The 21694-nt window shown below is 39.3% G+C and overlaps 1 protein-coding gene across 2 annotated transcripts in view; it reads right to left on the bottom strand.

The window, feature by feature from the left end:
• B3GLCT (beta 3-glucosyltransferase) overlaps positions 1 to 21694 on the bottom strand; it is a 133611-nt gene that overhangs the window by 21571 nt on the left and 90346 nt on the right. For both annotated transcript variants that reach the window (XM_036456764.2, XM_045588487.1), the window contains 2 exons: positions 18848 to 18961; positions 7975 to 8074 (listed from right to left, as the gene is read on the bottom strand). In XM_036456764.2, the coding sequence (XP_036312657.1) occupies positions 7975 to 8074; positions 18848 to 18961 (214 nt within the window). The remainder of the gene's footprint in view (positions 1 to 7974; positions 8075 to 18847; positions 18962 to 21694) is intronic.

Here is a 21694-nt window from a genome sequence, read left to right as displayed (position 1 = left end):
CCTTCTTCCTACACTCTCTGGCTTTTCTTGTTGTTTTTTTCAAGTTCTTTTAGGTGTAGGGTTATATTGTTTATTTGAGATTTTTCTTGTTTCTTAAGGTAGACCTGTAATATTATGAACTTCCCTCTCAGGATAGCTGTCACTGTGATCCATAGGTTTTGGGTTCTTATGTGTTCATTTTCATTTGTTTCCAGGTAATCTTTTTTTCTTCCTTGATCTCATCAGTATCCTATTCATTGTTTAATAACATGTTATTTAGCCTCCAAATTTTTGAATGTTTTTTAGTTATGTTACTGTAGGTGATTTTTAGTTTCAAGCCATTGTGAACCAACATTCTTGTTAACCAATATGAGCTCAACATTCTTGAATTTATTAAGTTGTATATATATTGTGTCCTAATATGTCTATCTTTCAGAATGTTTCATATGCCCTAGAGAAGAATGTATGTTCTGCTGCTTTGGGATAAAAAGTTACGTAAATATCAATTAAATCTATCTGATCTAGTGTGTTAAGGTCACTGCTTCCTTATTGATATTTTGTCTTTTAGATCTATCCAATGATGACAGTGGTGTGTTAAATCCCCCTATTATAACTGTATTGATGTTGACCTCTCCCTTAAAGTTAACAAAAAGTTACACACACACACACACACACACACACACACACACACACACACACACTAGAGGCCTAGTGCATGGATTTGTGCACCAGTGGGGTCCCTCAGCCTGGCCTGTGGGGATTGGGCCGAAACTAGCTCTCTGACATCCCCTAAGTGGTCCCAGATTGCAAGAGGGAGCAGGCCAGGCAGAATGACCTCACCAGTGCACTATTTGGGCTGGAGAGAGACCACAAGAGGGCTCCAGGGCATGTCTGGCCTGTCACACCCAGTCCTGATTGGGGCCAATTGGTGCCGATCGGGGCCCTCTCACCCAGTCCCAAACAGGGACCACAGGAAGGCTCCAGGGTGTGTCTGGCCCATCTCACCCAGTCCCAATCAGCCAGACCCAAGCAGCAAGCTAACATAATGGTTGGAGCGTCTGCCCCTTGGTGGTCAGTGCACGCCATAGTGACTGGTCGGACAGTTGAAGTTGGACACTTAGCACATTAGGCTTTTATTATATAGGATATATACATACACATATTTAGTTGTTCCCTTTTTTGGTGCATATATGTTTAACAGGGTTACATCCTCTTGTTGGATCTATCCCTTTAGTATTATGCAGGGACCATTATTGCCTTTTGTTTTAAAGTCTATTTTGTCCAATATAAGTATTATTACCCCAGAGTTTTTTTCATGTTCCAAATTGCATGGAATATTTTTTCTATCCCTTCATTTTCAGCCTATGTGAATATTTTGATCATATATGAGTCTCTTGTAAACAGTATGTTTTCTTATCATTCTGCTACCACGTTTTTTTGATTGGAACATTTTTTCCATTTACATTTAAGGTTATTATTGATAGGTAGTCATTTATTGCCATTTTTTCTTTATACTTGTTTTTTTTTTTAATATATATTTTATTGATTTTTACAGAGAGGAAAGGAGAGGGATAGAAAGCTAGCAACATTGATGAGAGAGAAACATCGACCACCCACCTCTTGCACACTCCCTTCTGGGGATGTGCCCGCAGCCAAGGTACATGCCCCTGACAGGAATCGAACCAGGGACCCTTCAGTCCGCAGGCCAACGCTCTATCCACTGAGCCAAACCGGTCCTGGCAAATATCCTCATTCTTTTAAATTGTTTTTTTTCTTTTTCTTTTTGATGCTATGATTGGGTGTTTGTTTGTTTGTTTTTTCTAGCTTGTCTTACAAATAGCTGCTTTGATCTTCTGCTTAATCCAGCCTATGCATTCCTTCCAGTATATTCTTTATCTCAGATATGGAATTCTTCATTTCTGAATAGTTATTTTTCATCATCTCTATGTCCCATTTCATGCTGTTGAGTATCTTTAAAACCACTACTTTAAACTCTGTTTTTGTTTTTGTATCCCCAAGTTGGCTGTTTGTTTTTGTTTATTTATCAGTATTAGATAGAACTGTTATGACTCCCAGTCTTGGTGGGGTGGCCTTATGTAATATGTGACCTGTGAAACACAGTGGTGCAGTCATCTTGATGCTCTAGGAATGTCCCTTTTGTGGGTAATGTGGGCACTCCTGTTATAATTGGGTCTTGACATATAGATCAATGGAATAGAATAGAGAACCCAAAAATCGACCCAAACCACCATGCTCAATTAACATTCGACAAAAGAGGCATGAACATACAATGGAGTCAAGACAGTCTCTTCAATAAATGGTGTTGGGAAAATTGGACAGATATATGCAAAAAAATGAAATTAGACCACCAACTTACACCATACACAAAAATAAACTCAAAATGGATAAAGGACTTAAACATAAGATGGGAAACCATAAAAATAGTAGAGGAATCCACAGGCAGCAAAATTTCAGACATATGCTGAAGCAGTTTCTTCTCTAATACTGCCCCTAGGGCAATGGAAACTAAAGATAAAGTAAACAAATGGGACTACATCAAAATAAAATGCTTTTTCACAGCAAAAGAAACCATCAACAAAACAATAAGAAAGCCCATTGCATGGGACAACATATTTGCCAATAGTATCACCAATAGGGTTTAATCTCCAACATTTACAGGGAAATCATACAACTTAATAAAAGGAAGATAAGCAACCCAATCAAAAAATGGGCAATGGACCTAAATAGATACTTTTAGAAAGAAGACAGAAGGAAGGCCAAGAGACATCTGAAAGCATGCTCAAAGTCACTAACATCCAAGAGATGCAAATCAAAACAACAATGAGGTACCATCTCACACTTGTCAGAATGGCTATCATCAACAAATCAACAAAAGACAAGTGCTGGTAAGGATGTGGAGAAAAAGGAGCCTTCATGCACTGCTGGTGGGAATGCAAACTGGTACAGCCACTGTGGAGAACAGTATGGAGCTTCCTCATAAAACTGAAAATGGTATTCCCATTTCACCCAGTGATCCCACTTCTAGGACTATCATATATCCCAAGAAACTAGAAATACCAATCAGAAAGGATATATGAACCCCTATGTTCATAGCAGCACAATTCACCTTAGCTAAGTTTTAGAAACAGCCTAAGTGCCCATCAGAGATGAGTAGATTAAAAAACTGTGGTAATAAGAAATTATTAAGAAAGTAATAATAAAAACAAAGATGTATAAAAAGGAAAGATCCCAGCTGGTGTGGCTCAGTAATTGAACATCTACACAATAGAATACTATGCTGCTGTTAAAAAAAAAAAAAAAAAAAAAAAGGAAATCTTACCATTTGCAACAGCATGGATGGAACTGGAGAGCGTTAAGCTAAGTGAAATTAGCCAGTCAGAGAAAGATAAACATCACATGATCTCACTCATTTGTGGAATATAATGAACGACATAAACTGATGAAGAAAAAACAGATCCAGAGACAGAGAAGCATCTTTCAGATCATCAAACCTCAAAGTGAAGGTAGGGGAGGGTGGAGGTACGGGGGAGAGGACTTGTAAGCATGCATATAAGCCCCAATGGACGCAAACATGGAGGTAAGGGCATGAGTAGGGGTGATTGGGGAGAGGGTAATGGGGGAATAAGGACACATATGTAACACCTTAATAAAGAAATTTAAAACAAAAGAAAAATTAATAAAAAAATAATTGGGTCTTGATTGCTATTGGCTCATTTGTGGGTGGCATTGACTCTCAGGCTGGCTATAAGGATCAACCCCTACCATGGCATACAAGCTGCTGACAAAAAACTCATAGCAGCACAACAATTAAGATAAGAAAAAAATTAAATATAATAAGAAAGGAAAAAAGAAACAGATAAAAGAAAAAGAAAAAAGAATATCAAAATTTAAAAATAGTATAGAATATGAAAAGAGAAATGGGAAGAAAAGAATAGGAAAATTAAACAGCAAATAAATAGAGTAAGGAAAAAAAAAAGAAAAAATATTTTTTAACAAAATGAAAGTAATAAGAAAAACAAAGATGTATAAAAGAGGAAAGATCCCAGCTGGTGTGGCTCAGTAATTGAACATCAACCTATGAACCAGCATGCCACAGTTCAATTCCCAATTAGGGCACAAACCTGGGTATCGGATTCAATCCCCAGTGGTAGGAGGAGAAAGGAAGGGAGGGGAGGGGCGAGTACAAGAGGCAGCCAATCAATTATTCTCTCTCATCATTGATGTTTCTATCTCTCTCCCTCTCTTTCCCTCTGAAATCATTGGAAAGAGAAAAAAATAAAAAGTGGAGATCGCCTCAGCAGAGTTTATTGCCCACTGAGGTCTCCCAAAAGATTTGCTGTTTGTTGGATCCTGCTCCAATATTGTCTAAAGCTGGCCACTTGGTGTATCAGTTCTGGGCCTCTTTGGAGAAACTCTGGTGTATGCCAATGTCAGATACTGTCTGTGTCTGAGGCTACATGTAATGCACAGCTTGTAATACTGACCTTGGCTAAACATGAGAAGGGCCAAGCTACACTCAAGAAATCAGTTTTACCAGCAGTTGGCACAAGGGCTGGTCAGCAAACATCTCAAGTCACCCTGGGATCTGCCTCCACTTTCAGCTGACTGTTAAGCTTAGTCACTGAAAGGGCTTAGTCTCTAAAAGGCAGACGTACAAGAGGGTCGTCTTGGATCTCCCATGAGGGGGGAAGTGCTATTTAGACTTTAGAAAAGATGGTGGGTATAATCCCCTACCCAGATCCTCAGGTCTGAGTCTGTCTCGGGTTTTTCCCTGACCTTGGCAGGGTGGAGCCCAAGTCTTGTAGCCGGGTGGCTGGGGCTTCTGGAGCCCAGAGGTTGAGTCTTCCAGAGGCCTGGAGGATGTTCCTACAGGGTCTCCTATGAAGAGGAAGCGCCAATCTGGTTTGTGGGAAAGTGAGGGGAATAGCCCAGCCCCAATTCCAGTCACTGACACCGAGTCTGGCCAAGCTTTTTCCTTCCTGCCTATGTTAATGGCTCCTCCACAGGATTTAAGATGCAGGGTGGAGTGAATGGGATTCTTGAGATAATCCCAGGCTGCAGCTATATAGAACGAGTTGCACTGCCCAGGAAAGATGGCTGCTGTGGTATCAGAGGTTGACCCAGTACAGGGTTTTCAGCAACTGCTCCCCATCTCTCTCTCCCAAGCCACAAACCACAGACTCTCCTTAGGCAATTCCAGTCTGTACCACCCTCCCTCCTCTGGAGCCCAGGGAGAGTGGCTGCAAACAAAACTGTGAACTGGCTCTCCAGAGGAAGCCTTTGTATCCATCCAGTGGGCTCTGCCTCTCCTTCTGGATTACATTTTCTTAATTGGCTAAATAAATGTAAATGTTTCTCATGCCTGTGATTCATCTCATTTCCAGAAGGTAGATGTGATAGTGTTTCTCTGAATTATTTATTACTTAGTCTGCTCACAGGACAGTATCAACATTTAAAACACCAGAGTTCTAGTATTTTGTTTTCTCTCTCTTTGGGCAGAAAGGTGGGATTCTAAGGAAACAAAATAGAGATACAGAAAAGGAAGTCATCTTTTCAATCCATATTCATGCTGCTTACAAAAATACCCTAGCTCATAGACCTAAGTCTGAGAGTGAAGAAAATAAATTTAAGGTATGAAAAAAATCTCCAAGTGCAGTGCTGAAAGAGTCTATAAGTCTTTGGATCAGGTTATATTTATATGAAGTCAAGCCCTCATAATTTTGACAATTTCTGAATGGCCAAAAAATGTTATCTTTGGAAAAAATCTTGTTTTTGGCACACAAGTTAAACATTCTAGATAGCTAATCTGGAATCAGACTTGAGGAAATCGGTTAATAAACAGCTCTGCATGGGTAGGCCAGTAAGTGTGTGGATACCTATAAAACACCACTAAGTTTCCTAAGAAAATCACAACCTTCGGTTGATAATAGGCCCTGTAAAACTCTAAGCATTATGGAGCACATGCATGTCTCCTTCTTGACCAGAAAAGAAATTAAAGTATTTCTCTTCCTCCTGAATATTGCAAAATTATCATTTCAAACCCTCAACCTTCAACTTGTGAGGTTAAAATAATAATTACAGCATGTCCTCTGGATTTATTTTCCTAATGACATTAACTATTTACATAGTCAAAATATCATTTTAAAGCTGGAGAATCATAAATTGAGTCTGAAACTATCACATCTTCACATGAACTGTCAGTATAGCAAATACTAACCAATTTCTAATTTCATCCAAGTGGACTGACCTAAATATTGTAATTATTAGCCTCATGAATTCAGAAAAATTAGAGTTCATGGTGATCAAAGATGATGTCAGAGTCTCAAAAGAAAAAATTACAAGGTTCAACTCAAAAACACATTTAAGTCATCATTTAGTAGTTAGATATTGCTGATAAATATTGATTTTAAAAAAGAAACACAAAATGAAGATCTGGAAAAACTTGCAGGTTGAGTAACTGTCCTGAAGATCGATGGCATGAATGCTGCAGTTATAGATACAGTAAATGCTGCACGAGACACTGTCAACAAGGACACAGTGTGGCGGTGGCCATGTGCAGCTTTAATGCTGACAGCTGTGCTTGGGTTTCACTGAGCGTGGATCAGTAGGTTTAACATTTTCATTAAATTTGGAAAGTATTTCTTTAAATATCTATTATGTGCCCCTTCTCTTCAGAGGACTCCAATCACATATATACAAGATCATCTGGAATTGTCCCACAGCTCAGGGATGCTCTATTCACTTGTTTAAAATTATTATTTTTATTTTTGTGTTTCATTTGTATAGTTATTGTTACAGTGTCCCCAAGATTAGTGACCCTTTCTTCTGTAATGTCTAATTTGCTATTAATCCTATCCAGGGGGTTTTCACCTTACACAATGTAGTTTTCATCTCTAGAAGTTTGACTTCAGTCTTATGTATACTTTCCAAGTCTCTTTATTGAACATAAAGTATGGAGTTATAACTATTTATGACTGACAGCTTAAGAACCACTAATTCTAGTGTATTGTTTATGGGACAATTTTAATCAACTTGTTATGGGTGAATTTTCCTTCATTATGGGTGAATTTTCCTGCTGCACTGTGTGCCTGATAACTTTTGATTGAATGCCAAGCACTGTGAATCTTTTTAGGTCCTGGATAGTTTGGTACTTCTATAAATCCTCTTGAGTTCTGTTCTCACATATGAGATCATTACTTGGAAACAGTTTGGTCTTTTAGGATCTTGCTTTTAAGATGTGTCAGGCAGGACTGGAGTAGTGCTTAGTCCTAGGTTACTATTTCCCAATATTAGAGGAAGACCCTCTAAGTGCTCTACCCAGAAACTCATGGAACAAGAATATTTCAGGCTAGTTTGTGTGAACAGGTATATAGTCAGGCCTATGGTAGTGTTAGGCACCTTCCTTCTAATCATTTTGGTAGATGCTTTGCCCAGCCTCCAATAATTTCCTCACATACAGTGCTGATCAGTACTTAAAAGGTGGCTCTAGAGATCTCCTGTGTTCTCTTTTTGTGCAGCTCTGTCCTCTCCAGTGTTCTGTCCTACAAACTCTAGTGGCCTTGGTCTACCAGATTTTCATCTTTAATCCTCATTTTTCCTTGGCCAGTGTGTCTCATTTGGTTGAGCATTGTCTTGTGTATTTCAAGGTTATAATTCTATGCCAAGTCAGAGCACATATCCAGGCTGTGGGTTTGATTATAGTCAGGAAGCATGCGGGAGGCAACCGACCCATGCTTCTCTCTCACATCAATATTTGTCTCCCTTTAACCTTCTCTCGCTATAAAAATCAATAAAACATATTTTAAAAATTCTCATTTCATATATTTTAGTTCCTTTGGGAGGTTGTTTCAGCTGTGAGAGTGAATTCAGTCCCTGTTATTCCATCTTGGCCAGATGTAGAAGTACCCACCATAGATTCTAAATATGAATATATGTAGACTTGGAAGCCATTCTCGGATGAGAATGACTTCTTACCTTATTAATGTATCATCATCCACAATGACTAACCATGCTATTTTCTCTTGACTGTGATTCAAAAATCTTTCCAAAATAGCAAATGTCTTTCCACAGTGACCTAGGAAAGGCAAGAGGAAAACTTAAATGTACTATTTTCTTTAAAATATATATTGTTCATTTAAAAACAGTTTTTAGTTTCAGAGTTTTTAAAGAAGAATTTTAAATGTTGTCAGGTATCTTAATAATTAAAAATTTTAAAAATTAGCCTCACCAATTTTCAGACATTTTGAACCAGGAGAAATTTTAGAAATCATGAAATCTAAGGCATTCATTTCACACATGAAGAAATGAAGAATAGAGAGATGAGATGAGACAGAGGTAAGATTTGTACCTTCACTCAAAAAAATAAGAAATTATAAAAGCCTGGCATCTGTCCTTTCATATACTTGTTCTGAAGCAACTGGTAGAACCGATAAGTATCACAAACAGGGAAACAATGGTGCAAAAATGGACTTCTAAATCTTCATTCATTTTGTAAGTACTTGCTGTTAAGTTTTAATATGCTTGATACTATGGCAGGTTCTAGGCTAGGCACTAAGGTAGTCACAGGCTTTAGGGCCATGAGATAAATGTTTATGTGTTATTGAAAAATGATGAGTCCATGATAAGAATAAAATGCTTGGGAAGAGAACATAAGTTATTTGGTGACACACCAGAAAACAAGTTAAGATCCTATCTAATAAAAGAGTAATATGCAAATTTACCATACCTCTGCCACACTCATAAGCCATGCCCACAAGCCACAAGCCAATCAGGAGCAAATATGCATATAAATCCAACCAAGATGGCTATAGCCACAGAGAGCAGGAGGGAGGCTTGGGGTTCAGGCAATGGAAGAAGCCAAGCTTTCCACCTGCCTTTGCCAGCCTAGGCCTCCATTCAATGCTACAAAGTTTCAATGATAGAAGATAAATAAATCCCAATAAAAATGATGGCAGCCACAAAACTGGAGAGAGCAGGAGGCTAGGGTTGCCCCCAGCGAAGGAGGAAGCCAAGGTTCTGTAGCCCTGGCCAGCCTAGGCCTCCACTTTAGGCTACAATGTTTCAATTATAGAATATAAATAAATCCCAACAGAAATGGCTGCTGACATAGAGCAAGCAGAAGTTGGCTCTGCTCCAGGCTACAAAGTTTCAATTGTAGAAGATAAATAAATCCCAGATCAGGGCCTCCGCTTGGGTTGCTGGGGGATGTGGCTGGCCTGCAAACCACCACAGACCCCTTGCCCAGGCCACCCCACACCCCAAGGGAACCCGCCCCTCCTTTCAGGGCAAACCAGCTGGCCCCTACCCATGCACCAGGCCTCTATACTATCCAGTAAAAGAGTAATATGCAGATTGACCATTAATCCAACACACAAAATGGCTGCCCCCATGTGGACACAAAATGGCCACCACAAGATGGCCAGCAGGGGAGGGCAGTTGGGAGGGATAAGGCCTGCAAGGGAAGGCAGTTGGGGGCAATCAAGCCTGAAGGAGAGGGCAGTTAGGGGTGACCAGACCAGGAGAGAATGGAAATTGGAGGTGACGGGCCTGCAGGGAAGGGAAGTTGAAGGGGACCCAGGCCTGCGGGGGAGAGCAGTTAGGGGTGACCAGGCCTGCAGGGGAGGGCAGTTAGGGGCAAACAGGCCGGCAGAGGAGCAATTAGGCATTAATCAGGCTGGCAAAAGAGTGGTTAGGGGTGATCAAGCTGGCAGGCAGAAGCAGTTAGGGGCAATCAGGAAGGAAGGCAGGCAAGCAGTTGGGAGCCAGCAGTCCTGGATTGTGAGAGCAATGTCTGACTGCCCATTTGGCCCAATCCTACCAGGACCGGGCCTAAAGGAGCAGTTGGACATCACTCGAGGAGTCCCAGATTGGAAATGGTGCAGTCTGGGCTGAGGGACATCGCACCCCTCTGCCCCCCTGCACAAATTTTGAAGGTATCCCGAAGTAGACACAGCTGATACATCCAATTGACCTAGAGGTCAATTCCTCACAGTGATACCAACAACAATTAAGACTTAACTACAACAGAGCTGTACACGAGGTCCACAAAGGGGAACACCAAGAGTGTCCACCTCAGATAACTAAGGAGGCTGACCCACTGGGCCACATAGGACACCAAACACACAAGGCCATCCTACCAACTCAGGGAAGCAGTGAAAATGCCAAGACAAGGAAAAAGATCTGAAATGAAAGAAATGGAGGAGAACAAAAGACTGGAAATAAGAGTTCAAAACCACAGTTATAAGGTTTTTCAAGAATTTCCTAGAAAAGGCTGATAAATTTAACGAGACCCTTGATGATATGAAAAAGGACCAACTAGAAATTAAACATACACTGACTGAAATAAAAAATATTATATAGAGAACCAACAAACAGCATACTAGAGGAACACAAGAATCAAGTCAAAGATTTGGAATACAAGGAGACAAAGGATAATCCTCTGGAGAAGCAAGAAGAGATGAGAATCCAGAAAGTTGAAGATAGTGTAAGGAGCCTCTGGGACAACTTCAAGGGTACCAACATCAGAATTATGGGGGTGCCAGAAGAAGAGAGAGTACAAGATACTGAAAACCTATTTGAAAAAATAATGTCAGAAAACTTACCCCACCTAGTGAAAAAAAATAGACTTACAAGTATAGGAAGCCCACAGAACCCAAAACAAAAGGAATCTAAAGAGGACCACACCAAGATACATCATAATTAAAATGCCAAGGGCAAAAGACAAAGAGAAAATCTTACCGTGCAAGCAGCAAGAGAAAAATAGTTGGTTACCTATAAGGGACCACCCATATGATTATCAGCTGATTTCTCAACATAAACTATGCAGGCCAGATGGGAGTGGCAAGAAATATTCAAAATGATGAATAGCGAGAACCTACAACCAAGATTACTCTACCCAGCAAAGTTATCATTTAGAATTGAAGGGCAGATAAAGAGCTTCACAGATAAGAAAAAGCTAAAGGAGTTCATCACCACCAAACTAGTATTATATGAAATGCTGAAAGGTATTCTTTAAGAAGAGAAAGAAGAAAAAATATAAAAATTTATGATCAAGTGAATTAAAAATCTGAGGAACAGAATAAACTGGTAAATATAATAGAATCTGGGGCAAAGAAAGGGAGTGGATTGATAATTATCAAGGGGAAAGGGGTATGGGGGGTGCAGGAAGAGACTGGGTTAAAATCGTACACCTATGGATGAGGTCAATGGTGGGAGAGGTAAGGGCAGAGGGTGGGGTGGGAACCAGGTGTAAGGGAGTTATGGGGGGGGGGGGGGAAGGCGAAACAATTGTAATAATCTGAGCAATAAAGATTTATTAAATTTAAAAAAAAAAAAAAAAAAAAGAGCCAGGATCTTAACATCCAAATGACCAAAGGTAGGGGTGTCGAACTCAATCAGAGAAGGGGCCAAAATCTAAAATCCAGCCTAAATCGCGGGCCGAATGGTTTACTGAACAGTCATAAACTGTCATTGTGATGGAAACACAGCGGAGTGCAGTGATGACAGCGCGCTGCGAGCCACATTGCAAGACCTGGGGGGACGGATTTGGCCCGTGGGCCTTGTGTTTGACACATGTGACCAAAGGCTTGACTGAATGCCAGGCTGCGTGTGCAGCTGAGAGTGGGCTGAACTTCTGACCTCTCAGAGAGAGGTGGGGCTGATTACAGTGGCTGCAGCTGCTGCTGAGGCCCAGAGAGACAAGCAGCATGATCAGAACCTGCTTCTCTCTCCGGGCCTCACCAGCATCCAAGCCTCTCTCTCTTCCAGAAGTTAGCAGTTCAGCCTCTTGCCAGCAGCCTGGGGCCAGTGCTAATCAGCCCCGCCTCTATGATCAGGCCCAGAAATAGGCCCAGAGATGCTAACTGGCATAGAAACTGACCAGTCAGAACCAAATCTGGGTGAATTGCGAGGAGCCAATGGCTATCTAGGAGGCAGAGTTTTTTTTTATTTTATATTAATTGGCATAGATACCAACCAATCAGAACCAAATCTGGATGAATTGCAAGAAGCCAATGGCTGCCTAGGAGGTGGAGCCTTTGACGCTAACTGGTATAGAAACTAACTAATCAGAACCTACGCTGGGTGAACTGTGAAGGCAGAACCTAAGGTGGGGGCTGAGCAGGTGTCTTAAGGGCAACAGCTATTTGGTGTAAGATATAAAAAAGTGATTCAATTTTTTAATGACCAGTTTGGCAGTATAGTGCATATAACTAGCTATCAGTTCAGATATAGGGATTATGTGTTTTTATCTGCCAAGAGTATCTCCTCCTGCTGAAAAAGCCTTTTCCCTCTCATTTATACAACCCTGTCCTATATAATCTATCTATACTAATTAAAGGGTAATATGTTAACTAGACTTGGTCAACTGGCCATCTTCCAGATGTCTGACTTCCTTGTGGTCAAAGCCATGGTGGTGGAGGCTGAGGCAGAAGCAGTTAGGGGCAATTAGGCTGGCAGGAGAGAGCAGTTAGGGGCAAGATCAGGTTGGCAGGAGAGGGAATTTAGGGGCAATCAGGCAGGCAGGCGGGCAAGGTAGGGGCAATCAGGCCACCATGGGAGCAAGATAGGAGTGATCAGACTGGCAGTTAGGGGCGATCAGGCAGGCAGCCAGAAAGGTTAGGGGCAATCAGGCAGGCAGGCAAGTGGTACACAGTACTTTTAATAGTACATAAAACAAAAAATAAATGATTCTAAACAACTAAACAATTAATTCACTACTTTTTTATTATTATTATTCATAAACTAGAAGCCCAGTGAGGTCCCTCAAGCTGGCCTGCAGGGATTGGGCCAAAATCAGCTCTCTGACATTATCCGAAGGAACCCAAATTGCAAGGGTGTGAAGGCCAGGCCAGGGGACCCCCACAGGTCATGATCGAGCCAGGGAGAGACAGTGGGAGGGCTTCAGGGTATGTCCAGCCTGTCTCACCCAATCCTGATTGCCTGGACTCCAGCTAACCTACCAGTTGGAGCAACTGCTCCCTGGTTGTCAGTGTGCATCATAGCAACTGGTCAAATGGCCAAACAAATAGTCGAACACATATCATATTAGGCTTTTATTAAATAGAATAGGTTTGGGGAATCAGAAAATTGAACTTAAAATGTGTCAGGAACACTGGTTAAAAATTAAGATGAACAAAGAACATCTGAAGGTATCTACTTACAGATAAAGAAGTACAACAAAAGAGAATTACTGGCCAATATCTCTGATAAACTTAGATGCTAAAATCCTCAACCAAGTATTAGCAAATCAGATCCAGCAACACATTCAAAAGATCATATACCATGACCAAGTTGGATTTATTTCAGGGATGCAAGACTGGTACAATATTCACAAATCAATAAATGTGACATATTACATAAACAGATTGTAAGAAAAAAAATTAACTTGAGGAGAGGATCCAAGATGGCTGCACAGGTAAACACCTAACCGCAGCTGCACACAACAATTTCAATATAATATAACTAAAATATAAAATGGACATTACTCAGAACTACAGAAAAGTCGACTGACTGGAAATTCTACATCGAGAAGTAAGGAGAAAGCCAGAAGGAAGAGCGGAGGAGCTGTAAAAGCCTAAGGTATGGAGACACGTGGCGCATGGAGAGGACGGAGCAGGAGAGGAGGGGGAGGCTGAGTACCTGGGTGGCAATCCCTAGCAGGAAGGAGATAAAAGCTCCAGACTGTGCTGAACCCCAGTTCCGACTGCTCTGAACCCCAGTTCTAGGCCAGACCCTGGGGACCCAGGCTCACCCAGAGGGAGCTGGGCTGTAAGGCGGAACCCCAGGGGAGCGGTGAAAGGAGGTCCCAGAGACGCACACATTGCGCGCAGAGAAGGAACAGTTGGCTGTGCCGTGGGATTGCCCTGGCGGGAAGGAGACAGGGGCTCCAGACTGCTCTGAACGCCACCTCCAATCCCACTTCCAACTGAACTGAACCCCAGTTCCAGGCCCATTGTAGGAGAGACTAGACTGTTTAGTAGCAGGCGAAACTCAAGGGCACCTCACTCTCAGAGGTGCTTGCAGCGAGTACGGAAGGACCTTCAGAAACACCGAGACTCAGGAGCCGCATAGGGCGTGGCTGATGTGACTGATGGAAGCCAAGGCTGTAGGCTCCACCCTGAAACTCCGTCCCATCAGGGAAGCTGCGAAAATGCCAAGACTAGGAAATAGATCACAAACGAAAGAAATGGAGGACAAAAAGCAACTGGATATAGAGTTCAAAACCACACTTATAAGGTTGTTCAAGAATCTCCTAGAAAAGGCCGATAAAATAAACAAGACCTATGAAGATATGAAAAGAGATCAACTAGAAATAATAAGGGATCAACAAGAAATAAAGAATATATTGTCTGAAATAAAAAATATCATATAGAGTCCTAAAATCAGAATGGAAGATCGCAAGAATCAAGTCAAAGATTTGGAACATAAAGAGCCAGAAGACACTCCTCTGCAGAAGATAGAAGGCAAAGTTGAAGATAATGTAAGAAAACTCTGGGACAACTTCAAGCGAACCAACATCAGAATTATGGGGGACCCAGAAGATGAGAGAGACCAAGATATCAGAAGCATATTGGAAAAAATAGCGACAGAAAACTTCCCCCACTTGGTGAAAGAATTAGACTTACAAGTCCAGGAAGCGCACAGAACTCCAAACAAAAGGAATCCAAAGAAGACCACACCAAGACAAATCATAATTAAAATTCCAAGAGCAAAAGACAAAGAGAATATTAAAAGCAGCAAGAGAAAAGCAGGTAGTTACCTATAAAGGAGCATCCATACGATTGTCAGCTGATTTCTCAACAGAAACCATGCAGGCCAGACAGGAATGGCAAGAAATATTCAAGGTGATGAACAGCCAAAAATAATCTACCCAGCAAAGCTATCACTCAGAATCGAAGGCCAGATAGAGCTTCACCAATAAAAAAAGGCTAAAGGAGTTCATCACCGCCAAACCAGAATTATATGAATTGCTGAAGGGGGTTCTTTTGGAAGAGAAAGTAAATAAAGATAAAAACTATGAACAACAAATATGTAACTATCAACAAGTGAATCTAAAAACCAAAAAAATTTTTAAAAATCTGATGAACAATATTAACTGGTGAATATAATAGAATCAGAGGTATGGAAGGGGAGTGAACTGATGATTCTCAGGGAAAAGGGGAGATGGGGATGTGGGAAGAGACTGAACATAAACTGTGCACCTATGGATGAGGACAATGATGGGTGGGGAAAGGGCAGAGGATGGGGTAGGAACCTGGTGGAGGAGAGCAACGGGGGGGGGGGGGGGGGAGAGGAACATCTGTAATAATATGAACAATAAAGATTAAAAAATAAATAAATAAAAAGAAAAAAATTACATGATCATATCATTGATGAAGAAAAAGCACTCGAAAAAACTCAACACCTTTTTAATAAAAATACTCTCAGCAAAGTGGGAATTAGGGATTATTCCGCAACTAAAAAGCTATATATGACAAACCTATAGCCAACATTATACTCAGTGGGGAAAAAACTAAAACCATTTTCCCTAATAACAGGAAAAACATAGGATTCCCACATTTACCACTCTTGTTAACATAGTACTGAAAGTGCTAGCCACAGCAATCAGACAAGAAGGAAAAATAAAAGGCATCCAAATTGGAAAGGAGGAAGTAAAACTCTCATTATTCCCAGATGCCATAATATTGTACATAGAATACACTAAAGACTCCACCAAAAAAACTACTAGATTTAATAAATGAATTTGGCAATGTAGTATGATACAAAATTAACACCCAAAAATTTATGGCATTTTTAATTTCTTTTTTAATTTAATTTTTCTGGTACCAAAATGCAACTCAGGTGCTCCACAGTGGTGGTGATGAAATCATAACCATGGCTGGCCTCCGGCTCATGTCTAGGCACCCAGGCTGCTCCCTTATATGCCCTGACCACTCCCACCTCCCTGCCTGCTTTCCTTGCTTCCAGGCTCCCCATTTCTGTGGCATTTTTATATACAAATAATGAACTCTCGTAAAGAGAAACCAACAATCCCATTTACCTTTATTAAAAAAAAAAAAAAAGTTAAGACACTGAGGAATAAACTTAACCAAGGAGGTTAAAGACCTGTGCTTGGAAAAGTATAGGACATTGAAAAAAGAGAGAGAAAAATGTAAATTAGTGGAAGTATATACCATGTTCATGGATTGGTAAAATCAGCATCATTAAAATGTCCATACCCAAAGCAATCTATCCATTCAATACAATCCCTATTAAATTACCTATGGAATATTTCATGGATCTAGAACAAATACTCCAAAAATTTATATGAAACCAAGAAAAACCCTGAATAGCCACAGTAATCTTGAGAATGAAGAACAAAGTTGGAGGAATCACAATATCAGATATCAAGTTATACTACAAAGCCACTGTACTCAAAATAGCCTCATACTGGCACAAGAACAGGCATATAGATCAATAGAACAGAACAGAAAACCCAGAATTTAACCCATGCCATTATGCTCAATTAATTTTTGACAAAAGAGGCAAGAGTATACAATGGAGTCAAGATAGTCTCTTTGCCAAAACCGGTTTAGGCTCAATGGATAGATCGTTGGCTTGGGGACTGAAAGGTCCCGGGTTCGATTCCAGTCAAGGGCACATACCTTGGTTGCGGGCATATCCCCAGTAGGGGTGTGCAAGAGGCAGCTGATCGATGACTCTCTCTCATCGATGTTTCTAACTCTCTATCTCTCTCCCTTCCTCTCTGTACAAAATCAATAAAATATATTTTAAAAAAAGAGTCTCTTCAATAAATGATGCTGAGAAAACTGGACAGGTACAATGCAAAAAAAAAAAAATGCAACTAGACCACCAACTTACATCATATACAAGAATAAACTGAAACTGGATAAAAGACTTAAATGTAAGTCGTGAAACCATAAAATTCTTAAAAGAAACCATACGCAACAAAATCTCAGACATCTCTCATATCAATATGTTTAACAATACATCTCCTAAGACAATAGAAACTAAAGGGAAAGTCAACAAATGGGACTACATCCATTTTGCACAGCAAAAGAAACCAAAATAACAAGGGAGCCCACTGCATGGGAGAACATTTTTGCCAACGATACATCTGATACTGGTTAATCTCCAAAATATATGGGAAACTCACTCAACTTAACAAAAGGTAGACAAACAATCCAATTAAAAAATGGGCAAAGGACCTAAAGAGATACTTCTCCAAAGTGGACATACAGATAGCTAAGTGACATATGAAAAAATGCTTCAAGTCACTAATCATCTGAGAGATGCAAATTAAAATATAATGATGTGACATCTTACACCTGTCAGAATGTCTATCATCAACAAACAACAAGCGCTGGCAAGGATGTGGACAAAAGGGAACCTTAGTAACTGCTGGTGGGAATGCAGATTGGTGCAGCCACTGTGGAAAACAGTATGGAGTTTCCTCAGAAAATTAAAAATAGAACTCCCATTTGACCCAGTGATCCCACTTTTAGGAGTATATCCTAAGAAATCAGAAACACCAATCAGAAAGAATATATGCACCCCTATGTTCATAGCAGCGCAATTTCCAATAGCTGAGATTTGGAAACAGCCCAAATGCCCATCAGTATATGAGTGGATATAAAAGCTGTGGTACATTTACATAATAGAATACTACACAGCTGTAAAAAAGAAAGAACTCTTTCTTTTGTTGCCATTTGCAACAGCATGGATGGCCCTGGAAAGCATTATGCTAAGCAAAATAAGCCAGTCAGAGAAAGATAATTATCACCTGATCCCACTCATTTATGGAATCTAAGGAACAAAATAAATTAATGAACAAAATAGATCCAGAAACATAGAAGCATGGAACAGACTGTGGAACCTAAGAGGGAAGGCAGCAGAGGGTGGATGGGCAGGAAGAGAACAACCAAACAACTTGAATGCATATATGCTTAAACAATGGACACAGACAATAGGGCCTGGGGTGGCATATTAGCATATTAGGGGAGGGAGTGGGCTAAAAGAGGTCAATGGCGGGCTGGGGGTGGGGGGGAGTGGGAGTGGACATAGGTAATTCTCCCAACAATAATTATTTTTTTAAAAAGAGGGGAAATATGGTCTAAGAAAAATGTCCAGGAGATCAAGTTTATATTTGTAAAATATTCTTTTTTAATCTAGGGGTTTGGTATATTTCTCTCTACTTTTTTCATACATGATATATTTTATAAATTAAAGATAAACACACCTTTACCCTATATATGTTTTTAATTAGAAAGACTGCAATACGAAGAGAAAACCTAGTGTACTTCCAACAATTTGCAAAATATAGAACTAGTGTGGAATGTGGTTAAATGCTACTCAAAGATACACACAAAACAATCTCAAACCATAAGCTTCCTGAGGATAGAAACTATTAGCTTCATTCCTACTCCCCCTGGCATCTAACAGAGGCTGGTATACATCAGTTGGATAACATCCTGGCTGGTTAAATTGTTAAAATTAAATGAGGAGAAGCTTTGGTGAAGATGATAAATTCACTTTGAAGAACCCATTGGACCACAGTGAATTCTGAAGGTATGAAAAATGTATTAATCATAATTTTCATGTGCTCAGTCATATCAATATGGCTTATTAAAAACTTATAACCTGTCTTAGTACTTATATGTAGTGATTAATCTGAAAAAAAAAATCAGCTTATATCTACGAGTAAAGACATTGAGAAGAGAGGAAGAAAAAAAACATAAGGCAAAAATTATAGCTTCTATAAGATTTTCCACTTTATTATTAGTTTAATTTATTCAATTTGCAGAATAGACATGCTGATTAAGAGGAGCTGTATGAATGAAGGACTCACCTCTGTCTGTATTAGGAATTCCCAGATCCACTGTAGGAATGGAACTTTCTGCATAGTCACTATAAAATTCAATGAGACTGGCCTGACCCGCCCATGTCTGCTTTACAATGGGGACTGAAAAAAATGAGAGAAGTGATAATCACTGACACAGTTATATAGAAAAGCTTAGAATATCAAAGGCTCAGCACAATCCCTTATAAAGAAAGAGAACTGTCACTGGTTCTTGTTCAGAAAGCCTTAGAGCTCACTTTTCCACCCTGAGAAATGCCATATGCACATGAATAAAACCCTCTTCCTGGGCCATTTTCAATATACTCTAGAGCCAAGCACTTTTTATTCTTGGTGATAAATACACTTGCTTCCATATAATAATAAATTTTCTAATTATACTTATTGTGTTTAATCAGTATATAATCAACATTCTGATTATACTGTTACATTTAAATTAATTTTAACTAATTTTTCTCTTTGCCCAATTGAGTTCATTAAAATTCGCAAGTGGGCCGAAACCGGTTTGGATCAGTGGTAGAGCGTCAGTCTGCGGACTGAAAGGTCCCAGGTTCGATTCAGGTCAAGGGCATGTACCTTGGTTGTGGGCACATCCCCGGTAGGGGGTGTGCAAGAGGCAGCTGGTTGATGTTTCTCTCTCATCGACGTTTCTAGCTCTCTATCCCTCTCCCTTCCTCTCTGAAAAAAATTAATAAAAAATATATTTAAAATAATAAAATAAAATAAAATTCACAAGTGGATTTTTATAAAGCTTTTTAGGGAAGTAGAAAATATAGTTACTTCCAAAGATGAGACTAGTCTATGTAGTTCTGACTGAGATGCTATTTTATCTCTTAAAATGGGGGAGGGTATCTTTTCAAACTACACTGTCCCACCCAAAGTTTCCAATACGACCACTCAACTCTATAAAGGATGGTCCCAACTCTACTATTGGGAATCACTACATATGACTGATGTTATTATTGTACTTTTGAAATCTGTGAAATAAGATCTTGAGAACCATTACAGATTTTAAAACTCCATAATTAACAGATAAATTGTTTTAATACAATAAACACAAACAACAAAAAACTCTCCTGGTTTTCTGCATTTTAGGGTGAGATGTTAAAAGACAGCTCTGTATCCACACCTGATGTAGAATTTTGCCTGATCACTATTTGATATTAATTTACTTTACCAACTATCCAAGTAATTATTTGCTTCTGTATGTTTTTTTTTAGGTTATTGTCTACATCTCTAAATATTAAGGAGAATAAGGGGCTTCGGTTATAGATTTAGTGTAAAAAAGCCATCCCACCTAGATTTTATACCCTATTAAGAATTTCAACTCTAAAAACCAAGTCTTCAGGTCAATATTTTAAGACTTTATCAGATCTTTTTTCTTTTTCCAGACCAAATAAAAATAAATTATGTTCAAAAACTGCCGATTCAATGCCAAATTTAAGTGTTTAGCTATGTAAATCAACAAATTCAGTCAAACTCAGATAGCCTTTGTACATAAAGGCAAAAGTGCATCATTTTGTAGCCCATTATTCACCAACTTTAAGAAATAAAAAGACATATGAATTCTGGGTATTTGCTATAATCTCCAAAATACCTATTCTAACCCACCAAATATCGTTTTATACATTAAAATATAATTTTCTGCAATCATAAAAAAAAGGCTGATACAAAGATTTCTCCAAGTCAAAACAAAGATGCAGTAGATGATATGGCTGCTATGGGAAAAAATAATCTACTACACTGTTTTACTTCCAAATTCTAGCACAACAAAAATCTTCATCATGATATTGCCCTGGCAGTCTGCTTTGCACATAATGAGCAGAGGACTTTCCCCAGAAAGGGCTCCCTACAGCTTGCAGCCACTAAATATCCCCACTCTTGGATAAAATGTTCCCCAATTCATAAGGATGGAAAGGTCAAGAATTTTACTCAGTCCCCAGCACTTTCACAAGCCATAAAAATTCTGCTTCTTGCACTATATATGAAGTAGTATAATATTATTTGAAGGTAGACTGTGCTAAATTAAATATCATTTTGTAAACATTATCGTAGGAAAGCAATTGTATTTAAGAAACCAACAAAAATGATAAAATATAATCTAAAAAACTATATTCTCATGAACACAAAAAGAGAAAATGAAAAATAAAGAACAAATGCAACAAATTTTAAGATTAATACAATATATTTAGCTCTAAATGTATCAATATTTGCACAAAATGTAAACAGTACCCAAAAAAAGGCAATTTAAAGGCAGTGTCAGAATTATAAAAAACAAGAGCCTGAGCTATATAGTGATACCATTTTTCTCAGCCCTTAGCTGTCAGTTCATATTGGTTCTAATAAGCCTCCTTAAACAGCATAAGTATTTCTTCGCAATTAGCTGATTTAAATGAAAAAAAAAAAAAATCGAGTGAGAGCTCTTAACTTATATTCTTTGTTTCAGTTTTCAGTTGAAAAAAAATTCTCTAAAGGTCATAATTACTATATGACTGGTTCCCCAACAACTAGTATAGTGCCTGGGATGTAGTAGGAACTTAATAAATAGTTAAATGGGGATTAAATTTTGTAGAAATTCCAACAAGAAGCCTATAGCTATTTTTGGAACTAGTATAAAGGAAAGTTTTATTCATAACAATGATTCATTCTTTGGTACAAGATGGGTATTCCTATTACCAATCATTTAAAAATAAACTAACCATTTTAATAAAACGAAATGTTATCCTATCTAATGAAAGAGTAATATGCAAATTTACCATACCTCCGCTACACCCACAAGCCACACACACCAGCCAATCAGGAGTGAATATGCAAATAAATACAACCACAGAGAGCAGG

This window comes from Pipistrellus kuhlii, unplaced genomic scaffold (assembly GCF_014108245.1).
Source record: "Pipistrellus kuhlii isolate mPipKuh1 unplaced genomic scaffold, mPipKuh1.p scaffold_m20_p_3, whole genome shotgun sequence".
Classification (NCBI taxonomy): Eukaryota; Metazoa; Chordata; class Mammalia; order Chiroptera; family Vespertilionidae; genus Pipistrellus; species Pipistrellus kuhlii.
Note: the sequence above shows the minus strand (reverse complement) of the source record. Positions and strands in the feature narration are given on the sequence as shown.